A 12,083-nucleotide genomic window follows, 5' to 3' on the forward strand; every position below is an offset into this window, starting at 1 on the left:
GCATCGTAGGCCTGGTGCGTGGTGCCGGAACAGGAGGTACCGGGCTGAGGACACGCATCTCAGGGCTAGTGCGGGGAGAAGCAACAGGGCATGCTTGGCCCTGGGGACGCACCGTAGGCCTGATGCGTGGTGCCGGAACTGGAGGTACCGGGCTGAGGACACGCATCTCAGGGCTAGTGCGGGAAGCAGCAACAGGGCATGCTTGGCCCTGGGGACGCACCGTAGGCCTGATGCGTGGTGCCGGAACTGGAGGTACCGGGCTGAGGACACGCATCTCAGGGCTAGTGCGGAGAGCAACAACAGGACGCACAGGACTCTGGGGACACACAGGAGGCTTGGTGCGTGGTGTCTGCACTGGTGGTAAAGGGCTGGAGACACGCACCATAGAGCCAGTGCGTGGAGGAGACACAGGGCTCTGAAGACGCACTGGAAACCTGGTGCGTGGTGTAGGTACTGGTGGTACTGGGCTGGAGCGGGGAGGTGGCGCCGGAAATACCGGACCGTGCAGGCGTACTGGCTCCCTTGAGCACTGAGCCTGCCCAACCTTACCTGGTTGTATACTCCCCGTCGCCCGACCAGTACGGGAAGGAGGAATAACCCGCACCGGGCTATGTGGGCGAACCGGGGACACCATGCGTAAGGCAGGTGCCATGTAAGCCGGCCCGAGGAGACGCACTGGTGGCTTGATGCGTAGGGCCGGCTTCATGACCTCCGGCTCAATGCTCAATCTAGCCCGGCCGATACGTGGAGCTGGAATGTACCGTACCGGGCTATGCCTGCGTACAGGAGACACCATGCGCTCTACTGCGTAACACGGTGTCTGCCCGTACTCTCGCTCTCCACGGTCAGTCCAGGGAGTAGGCGCAGGTCTCCTACCTGACTTCGCCACACTCCCTTTTAGCCCCCCCCCAAGAAATGTTTGGGTAGTACCCACGGGCTTCCAGCCTCGACTCCGTGCTGCCTCCTCATACCACCTCCTCTCGGCTTTAGCTGCCTCCAGCTCTTCACGAGGGCGGTGATATTCCTCCGGTTGTGCCCAAGGACCCTTACCATCCAGAATCTCCTCCCATGTCCAGGAATCCTTTGGAGGCGTCCATAAATCCTGTGTAGGTAGGTCCTGTTGCCGCTTGTTACGCTGCTTGGTCCTCTTGTGGTGGGTTTTTCTGTCACGATCGTCTATAAAAGGAGCAGACCAAAGCGCAGCGCGTTGAGCGTTCATGACTTTATTTAATAAAGTGCAACACGAGAAAACAAAACAAAAGACGATACGTGAAGTCCTCTGTGACACCGACAGAACATGGAACAAAAACCCACAATACCCACAGGAAAACAATCAGAATAAATATGGCTCCCAATCAGAGATAACGAGCCGACAGCTGACACTCGTAACCTCCGATTGGGAGTCATTGACCAAACATAGAAAACAACAACCTAGACACCCAACATAGAACATAAACACATAGACTGCACACACCCTGGCTCAACAATAATGAGTCCCAGAACCAGGGTGTGACACTTTTCCACTACTCTCTAAGATAACATCGAGCTCTATTTACCCCTCCTTGATATTCTATTATATATCATAATTTATTATATGACATTATCATACACATATATTATTCATATCAACCACCGCATTCGTATTTCTAATGATTCTTTATTGCCGCAAGTTAATTTTACCATACCACATTCACACAACGCTTTTTACCAACATACAATCAATATTATTTGACATTCTACTATGGTTAATTTTACCATAATCCTATATTACTCCTAAATTTCCCAACAAATTATCCCTTAAAAGCTTGACCGAAATTCAATGTGTCGACGTCATATCATCAACCCCTTTGATCTTTTTCTCCCCGTCCTTTTATATTACTATTCGCTTTTATTGTTAAACTCTTCGTGCTTCTTTGATTATTTTTGGTCAGAACTTATTTGTTATTAATGTGCATTTGACAATCTCTTATATAATAATAATATAATATCTCCTGATGTCCACTTTTCTTTTGTGTCGAACACCTCATGCATCTTTCCCTTGCTCGTGTTTTTCTTAACTTTAAACCAGTTAGCTGTATGTGTGTTTCTACCCCTAGTACTTCAATGCGCATCCACACACTATTCACTCTTCCTCTTTTGGTGTGAGACCGGGTGCGTCCTTTCTACCAGGTTACACTTAAGCAACGGTCCAGACCTTTCTCCATCAAGGACAGAGACTTCCACACTCACTTGCACTCTCACTCTTTCATGCACTTGTCTAAGTTACCTGTAAATACAACCCCTATCTTGATTCACTTCCTCGACACAAGAAAAACAGTTTTATACATGATTTTTATCTATCTATATAGCCCTCTAGGTGATTCACTTCCTCGACACACCTTCACTGGACTTCTACCTATCCTACGCTTTCCTAAGCGACCTGTAAATTTGGCCCTTTTTCTGATTCACTTCCTCAACACAGAAAAACAGTTTTATACAGGATTTGTATCTATCTATATAGCCCTCTAGGTGATTCACTTCCTCGACACACCTTCACTGGACTTCTACCTATCCTACGCTTTCCTAAGCGACCTGTAAATTTGGCCCTTTTTCTGATTCACTTCCTCGACACAGAACAAGCGATATTACACAGGATTTCTGCCTACCTAAGCAGTCCTCCAAACGATTCACTTCCTCGACACGTTTAGAGCGGTATCTGTAGGGCTTCTACCTATTTATTCTCTGATCGTTCAAACAGATTGACAGCTGCCCGTGCCGAAATGACCCAGACAGTATGATCAGCGAAATTAATCAAATGAATCGACCGAATCGAACAGATGCATCAGATTAGCAGCCGAGTGACCTCGATGATTAAATGCACGAATCGAGCATTCGAATCAAATTGATCGGTCAGACTGTCCAGATGAGCAACCTGAATGAAACAGATGAATCATCCAACTTGACCACAACCAATTGAATCACAATGGATTAAACAGAATGACCAGCAGGACGAACAAATGAATCAAATGATTTGAACAAACGGCTCAGACGGCCAACCGAGTGACATCGACGGGTACAAGATGCGTCAGACAAAACAGTCGAATTATTCAAACGGATGCATTCATACTGACCAAATGATCAACCCAAATGAAACAGATAACTCACCCCACCCAACCACAATGAATGAACCACACCAACCCAAGCAGACCATCCACCCGCTTGGACCGAGCAGATCTACTCTTACTTAAACTATTTTCTACTTATTGCAACCCTCAAGGATATTTATCAATCCATCATTTTAAATTCAAAAGCTCCCAGTTTCTAATTTTCTGGTTCTTAAATTTGGAGAGACCTACTTGGTATTCTGCAGCTGAAGCCGGGCCCCGGACCGAACCACACAAACTTTATACTATATAAGTAAGAACTTGGCTTACCTTTTTTAAAGCGGCCGCTTTGTTTGTATGGTCCGTCCAAGCCGTTTCATAACCGCAGAAGTCCACCGTCTCTGGTCCCTGTTTTCAAGTCCTGCCGGGATCGCCATTTACAGTGGGGAAAAAAAGTATTTAGTCAGCCACCAATTGTGCAAGTTCTCCCACTTAAAAAGATGAGAGAGGCCTGTAATTTTCATCATAGGTACACGTCAACTATGACAGACAATTGAGAGAAAAAAATCCAGAAAATCACATTGTAGGATTTTTTATGAATTTATTTGCAAATTATGGTGGAAAATAAGTATTTGGTCACCTACAAACAAGCAAGATTTCTGGCTCTCACAGACCTGTAACTTCTTCTTTAAGAGGCTCCTCTGTCCTCCACTCGTTACCTGTATTAATGGCACCTGTTTGAACTTGTTATCAGTATAAAAGACACCTGTCCACAACCTCAAACAGTCACACTCCAAACTCCACTATGGCCAAGACCAAAGAGCTGTCAAAGGACACCAGAAACAAAATTGTAGACCTGCACCAGGCTGGGAAGACTGAATCTGCAATAGGTAAGCAGCTTGGTTTGAAGAAATCAACTGTGGGAGCAATTATTAGGAAATGGAAGACATACAAGACCACTGATAATCTCCCTCGATCTGGGGCTCCACGCAAGATCTCACCCCGTGGGGTCAAAATGATCACAAGAACGGTGAGCAAAAATCCCAGAACCACACGGGGGGACCTAGTGAATGACCTGCAGAGAGCTGGGACCAAAGTACAAAGCCTACCATCAGTAACACACTACGCCGCCAGGGACTCAAATCCTGCAGTGCCAGACGTGTCCCCCTGCTTAAGCCAGTACATGTCCAGGCCCGTCTGAAGTTTGCTAGAGTGCATTTGGATGATCCAGAAGAGGATTGGGAGAATGTCATATGGTCAGATGAAACCAAAATATAACTTTTTGGTAAAAACTCAACTCGTCGTGTTTGGAGGACAAAGAATGCTGAGTTGCATCCAAAGAACACCATACCTACTGTGAAGCATGGGGTGGAAACATCATGCTTTGGGGCTGTTTTTCTGCAAAGGGACCAGGACGACTGATCCGTGTAAAGGAAAGAATGAATGGGGCCATGTATCGTGAGATTTTGAGTGAAAACCTCCTTCCATCAGCAAGGGCATTGAAGATGAAATGTGGCTGGGTCTTTCAGCATGACAATGATTCCCAAACACACCGCCCAGGCAACGAAGGAGTGGCTTCGTAAGAAGCATTTCAAAGGTCCTGGAGTGGCCTAGCCAGTCTCCAGATCTCAACCCCATAGAAAATCTTTGGAGGGTGTTGAAAGTCCTTGTTGCCCAGCGACAGCCCCAAAACATCACTGCTCTAGAGGAGATCTGCATGGAGTAATGTGCCAAAATACCAGCACAGTGTGTGAAAACCTTGTGAAGACTTACAGAAAACGTTTGACCTGTGTCATTGCCAACAAAGTGTATATAACAAAGTATTGAGAAACTTTTGTTATTGACCAAATACTTATTTTCCACCATAATTTGCAAATAAATTCATTAAAAATCCTACAATGTGATTTTCCGGATAGTTTTTTCTCATTTTGTCTGTCATAATTGACGTGTACCTATGATGAAAATTACAGGCCTCTCTCATCTTTTTAAGTGGGAGAACTTGCACAATTGGTGGCTGACTAAATACTTTTTTTCCCCATTGTATGTGGTAGAAATATTTGACTCGAAAGTAGTTAACTCAAAAATATCTCTCAAGAAACTGGAGCTTGTGAATCCAAAAGTTGACTTTATTATCGCATAACAAAGCGGAGCTGCTCCATGGAACCACTCCCTGCCCTACTCGGAGCTCTCCTTTTATACAGACACAATGCAGTCATGCTTATCCAACATACGTAGTTACTCCATTATATGTACATGATTAACATCCTTCGGTGTCACATGTTGTTTTACTCACGAGGGCTACGTGCGCTTCTCTAAATGGGGCCTCTGTCACTTGTCTCATTATATTGGTGGCGTGACTCAAATAATTCTACACATACAGTACGTACGTTAAAGAACAATCACACTCTGTATTGACTATATTCATTATCCAGGCATGCATCTGGAGTACAAAGTATCAATCATGTTCATTCTGTTTTACCTTTATCATTTCATAACACATTATAAAACATATCAATTCATACTTAAACATGGTTTAAACATGTCGTCAGTAACCCATTCTAAACCACATATGCAAATCAAACTGCAAATGCAACCAACGAGTTACAACCAAATACTCAACTTTGACTACTTTACAGTTTTTTTCAATTGTTTAAGCACAATTTTGAAAACAGGGCCCGGTTTGTCAAAACACTACACACAATTAGCACAACCCTACACCAAAGTAGCACAACACTTCAGATCATTTGCAAAATGGAACACTTTTGTCAAAACTATACACGACTTCATAAAAACAATATTTTGTTACCATACGAAACACACACATTTCATATGACTTCAATCTTTTTGAACCAGTTACACACTGCTGTTGCTAACCTAAAACACTTTTAGCAAGTCTAATTTTCAGTGATTTGAGTACTGTAAATGAAGTACACAGAGAAAGTGCAACTATACAAACACTACACAAGACCAATGCTGCAGACTGAGGAAAATATAATTTATTTCTCTCCATATACCCAAATCAGTCAACATGTCAACATGGAGAATCACAACAAAACATGTCCCAGTTTTCATGCTACTACAGTAGTGTGCATAACACTGTTAGCTCAGCAAACAACAGACAAATGTAAAATACTGTATCCAGTACAGGTTACAATTACAGTAAATAACAACAACAACAAACATAAAAAATAATCTGAAAAAAACGGACAATATTGTACAGAAAATACTACAGTAAACATACTATACATTATCTCTTCGCCTAGCTGGATCTGGCCAGAGAATTTCATCAACATCACAAGCAATATCCTCATTAGCAAGACAACGCGGGAAGAACCGTCTTGAATGTCGAATCCATCCTGCGGCGTCGACTTGGTCACAGGCGTCCTCCATGGCCTGAATGAGGGGTACCTGAGCCTGGGGCTGGAGATCGTAAACCTTCCACCGCCATGCAGAGAAAAACTATTCGATAGGGTTTAGAAACAGAGAGTATGGTGGAAGGTATAGTACTGTCAACTGTGGATGGTGTTGAAACCAGTTCTGGACCAAAGCAGAGCGGTGGAATGACACATTGTCCCAGATGACAGTGTATTGCATCTGGTGCATTTCATTACCTGCTGTGACGATGTGGTGCAATCGGTCCAAAAATGCGAGAATGTGAGGTGTGTTATAAGGGCCCATTTTGGCATAACGGAGGAGAACCCCATGCTGTGAAATGGCAGCGCAAAGGGTGATGTTACCCCCACGTTGCCCTGGGACATTGATTATAGCCCTGTTGCCAATGATATTTCTGCCTCTCCTTCTTGCTTTTGTGAGGTTAAACCCTGCCTCATCAATATATATGAATTCATGCAGGATTTCCCCAGCATCCATCTGCAAAACTCTCTGAAATACAGTGAAAGACAAGATTGTGTAGTTCAGGATAGGTCTAGTATACAGTCAATGTAAAAAAGTAATGTGTGCAGTATACAAATTCACAATGCTAAAGTGAACAATACGAACCTCCACATACTCATGCCGCAGCCGTTTGACCCTCTCTGAATTCCGCTCAAAAGGCACTCGATAAAGTTGTTTCATTTGAACCTGATGTCTTTTCAGGATGCGTGCCAGTGTTGACTGAGAGACCTGATGGACATTATTGAAAATGGCATGGTCACCGATAATGTTGGCTTGTAGTTCTTTGAGCCTGATAGCATTATTGGCCCAAACCATGTTTATTATCTCTCTCTCTTGTTCTTGCGTGAATATGGGCCCCCTTCCTCCTTGTCGTTCCCGACCCTCAATCCTATGTAGAGAATAATACATGTAACTTACTGTACAATGTCACAGGAAGGGGTATCACAAGTGCTGATATGGTGCATACAATAAGCGGCTGATTACTGTAACTGTAGACAGATCTTCTTTTACCTGTTTTCCTGTCGAACAGTCCTTATGACAGATGCCACTGTATATCTGCTAAGATTTGGCTGAACTCTCAGTCCAGCCTCCCTCAGCGTCAATCCGTGGTTCACAACATGGTCCACTAGTGTTGCACGAATGTCATTTGATAAGTTTGGTCCTCTTCTTCTTTGTGCACGTTCTCCTCCTTATTCAGGTCTTCCTCGACCTCTGGCTCGGCCTCTGCCTCTTCCTCTACCTCCTTCTCCTCCTCTGTGTACTCCTCCTCTCACTCTTCTTCTGACTCCTTCCATTTTGGTTGAAGGCAGGTGAACCTACCTGCTGCATTTTTATAGTGCTTAAACCTGATTGGTGTGTCTACAATTTAGCAATCATGTGTTTGTGCACCTGATGGCTGTGTTTAACAGATTAGCTCATAGATGTGGTAATTTGACAGTCAGTGCTTTGGAATTACAAGGAAGTGGCATCATGATATACTTCTGTGTCTGATGTATACAAGTGTGTTTAGTGTTTTGCAAATCACTTTGTGTAATGTTTTGCAAATTGTGTGAAGCTGACAATGTGCTTACAGTTGTGCAAATATAGCCTTGTGTTTTGCTCCTTGAGTGTAAGATTTTGCTAATTGTGTGAAAAGTTTAATTTTAGTGTATAAGCAATCGTAAAAAACTGTAATAGACTATAAGTACATTTGTAAGAATACTTATGACTTCTTCAAATGGGGGGACTAGATACATAAAGTGCTTTCATTTCTAAACGGTGAAACAGATATGTATGAAAATACCCTCAAATAAAAGGTGACATTATATACTGTCACCTCATATGAAACATTTTATCTCAAATCCAAAATGCTGGAGTACAGAGCCACATTTAAAATGTTAGCTTCACTGTCAAAATAGATATGGTTTGGACTGTATACTCAATACAATCTAAATCTGATACCTCACTGTCTGTCTTTTGACTGATACTGCTTATTAAACTGGTCTGGTCAGTCTACTCAAATATTTGTAATATGCATATTTCTCTCTACAAGCAATACTTTGATAATTTGTCATTTCTAATAATGATACATTCATTTATGAATAGATATGGCAGGTTTCAGGACACTGATGTATCTGATAATTTAGAAAAAATATACTGCCATGATTTTCACCACCAAAGAATAGCAGTGTGGTTTTAATATGATTTGACTCTTTGCAGGCTGTCAGGCTGTCTAGTCACAGAGGAAGGCTGTGCTTCTCTGGTCTTAGCTCTGTGGTCAAACCCCTCACACCTGAGAGAGCTGGACCTGAGCTACAATCACCCAGGACATTTAGGAGTCAGACTGTTCTCTGCTGGACTGGAGGATCCACACTGCAGACTGGAGAAACTCAAGTATGTAGAGGGTTTATGTCAATGTTCATATCAGACATGTTGGAGTTATCAGGCTAGTTGAGACAAACATTCTTACCAAAACCTGTCCAAAGTTATATGCTGACCGTGTGTGTGTGTGTGTGTGAGTTCAGGTGTATCCCTCAATGACTGTCTGTTCTTCTGCTTACCGCTACAGTGTGGAACATGGTGGAGAGAACACAATGAAACCTGGACTTAGAAAATGTGAGTGTTGACTGCTGTGAAGAATATGACTAAGAATAAGTCTTAATTCAAGTGAAGTCAAAGTCAAAGACCACCATCATTACTTACTTGGTCATATTAAATATCAGCTGTAGTTCTACAGAAGCACAAATCAGGGACACCAATGTTTACAAAGAGTTGCTTTGACAATGTGTGTGTGTGTGTGTGTGTATGTGTGTGTGTGTGGTGTGTTCGTGTTACTTTAGAAATGTGTGTTTGTGATCATGCATGCATACCGGTGTGTGTCCAGTGTGTGTGTGTGTGTGTGTTCAGGATGTGTGTGTGTGTGTATTTAATGGGAATAAGTGTGTTTTATATTACCATACAGTATAACATATGATCATGAGCAAATCTCAAGTTACCTTAACTTCTCCTTTTGATACCTAGAAACATCTACATTAAAGTAATTAGTGAAAAGTGAGTTAACATTCTAATGTGAATGATGATGATTTCTAATATTGTGTCTGGTTTCATCCATCAGATGTCTGTGATCTCACACTGGACCTAAACACAGTAAACATACTCCTCTCTCTGTCTGAGGAGAACAGAAAGGTGACACGTAGGACAGAGAATCAGCCGTATCCTGATCACCCAGAGAGATTTGAGTTCTGGAGTCAGGTGCTGAGTAGAGAGGGTCTGACTGGGCGCTGTTACTGGGAGGTAGAGTGGAGTGGGAGAAGGGCTGGTATAGGAGTGGCATATAAAGGAATCAGCAGGAAAGGAAGGGGTTATAACTGTTGGCTTGGATACAATGACAAGTCCTGGAGTCTGATCTGCTCTGACAACAGTTACTCTGCCAGGCACAATAATAAGTCCACTACCATAGACGTCCCCTCCTACAGCCCCCACAGAGTAGGAGTGTATCTGGACTGGCCAGCCGGCACTCTGTCCTTCTACAGAGTCTCCTCTGACACACTGACCCACCTGTACACATTCTACTCCACATTCACTGAGCCCCTCTATCCAGGGATTCATCTTTGGTATCGTGGCGCCTCAGTGTCTCTGTGTCAAACACATCATGAAGTTTCACTCTAATCATGTGTTTTATGTTTGATTAGAATATGGCATTTAAATACACAGAGTAACACACCAGTTTGGGCCAGTTTATTCCTGTAAATAATTACCATGGTAACTCTGCATCTGTCTCTATCCGTGATCCTGTCAGATACACCACACACACACTCTCACACACTGGACACACCAACTGGACACACACAAACACACACACACACACACACACACACACACTGGACACACACACACACACACACACACACACACACACACACACTGGACACACACACACACACACAGGACTCACAAACACACACACACTGGACAAACACACACACACACTGGACACACACACACACACACACACACTGGACACACACACACCGGACACACACACACACACACACACACACACTGGACACACACACACACTGGACACACACACACACACACACACACACACACTGGACACTCACACACACTGGACACACACACTAGAGACACACACACACAATGGACATACACAAACTGGACACACACACACTGGGCACACACACTGGACACACACACACACAAACACACACTTGACATACACACACACACACACACACACACACACACACACAATGGACACACACAAACTGGACACACACACAAACACACACTGGACATACACACACACACACACACACACACACACTCAGTACAGACACACTGGACACACACACACACACACACACACACACACACACACACACACACACACACACACACACACACACACACACACACACACACACACACACACACACACACTAGACACACACACACACACACATACACACATGTTTGGGCCAGTTTATTGCTGTAAATTCATCCGCTGCCATCACCTCATGTTTCAGCATGATAATGCACAGCCCCATTTCGAAAGGATCTGTTCACAATTCCTGGAAGCTGAAAAAAAAAACAGTTCTTCCATGGCCTGAGTACTCACCAGACATGTCACACATTGAGCATGTTTGGGATGCTCTGGATAGACGTGTACGACAGCATGTTCCAGTTCCCGCCAATATCCAGCAACTTCACAGAGCCATTGAAGATGAGTGGGACAACATTCCACAGGCCACAATCAACAGCCTGATCAACTCTATGCGAAGGAGATGTGTTGCGCTGCATGAGGCAAATGGTGGTCACTCAAGATACTGACTGGTTTTCTGATCCATGGCCCTACCTTTTTTAAAAGTATCTGTGACCAACAGATGCATATCTGTATTCCTGTCAGTCATGTGAAATCCAGAGATTAGGGCCTAATGAATTTAGTATTTCAATTTATATGAACTGTAACTCAGTAAAATCTTAGAAATTGTTGCATGTTGTGTTTATATTTTAGTTCAGTATAATAAAAAATAGCAGTTCTAAATGTTTTATGTTTGACATGATGTTACTAACACTAAGTCATTCCTTCCTTTCACTAAATGTTAGTAACACTAAGTCATTCCATCCTTTCACTAAAGCTTTCAAGTAACTTTTAATTTACAAATGCCTCATGTCCAAGTTCTGGATTTTGATGAAAGGAAATCCCATATAGCCTTCTGGACAGGACTTTGCTATGGCATCTTCTGTTTGGGTGTCTCAGGTCAGGTCTGAGCCATGATCAGAATGTGTCTCTGTGTCTATTTCCAGCCCTGCCATTTCTACCTGTCCTGATCTAGTGTTTCACCCCTGACCTCCTCACACCGTCTCACTGTCCATGTCTGCTTTTAGCTCCCACCTCTACTTCACTGTGTTATAATGGACCTTATGCTTGTTATGTCACCTCTGTAACCAGTTATCAAACATACTGACCTTTCTGACCCTATCCCATGGCCCTACTTTCTACAACTGAACATTTAAATTCCTCTATGAGTTTTGTTTCGTGTCCATTTACTTATTTATGTATTTGTTGTATATTGGGGTTGTGCTGCAGAGCATCATGGGGGT

The 12,083-nt window shown here is 43.4% G+C and overlaps 1 protein-coding gene across 1 annotated transcript in view; it reads left to right on the forward strand.

Moving 5' to 3' along the window:
• Positions 1-10,880, forward strand: part of LOC311140758 (NACHT, LRR and PYD domains-containing protein 3-like) — a gene marked incomplete at its 5' end in the record, with an annotated part of 241,072 nt that extends 230,192 nt beyond the window's left edge. The window contains 3 exons of the mRNA XM_084175976.1: positions 8,676-8,849; positions 9,025-9,071; positions 9,571-10,880. Coding sequence (XP_084032102.1) covers positions 8,676-8,849; positions 9,025-9,071; positions 9,571-10,124 — 775 coding nt within the window. The 3' untranslated portion in view covers positions 10,125-10,880. The remainder of the gene's footprint in view (positions 1-8,675; positions 8,850-9,024; positions 9,072-9,570) is intronic.
• Between the last annotated feature and the right edge of the window lie 1,203 nt (positions 10,881-12,083).

This window comes from Coregonus lavaretus (assembly GCF_964263955.1).
Source record: "Coregonus lavaretus genome assembly, chromosome: 2".
Lineage (NCBI taxonomy): Eukaryota > Metazoa > Chordata > Actinopteri > Salmoniformes > Salmonidae > Coregonus > Coregonus lavaretus.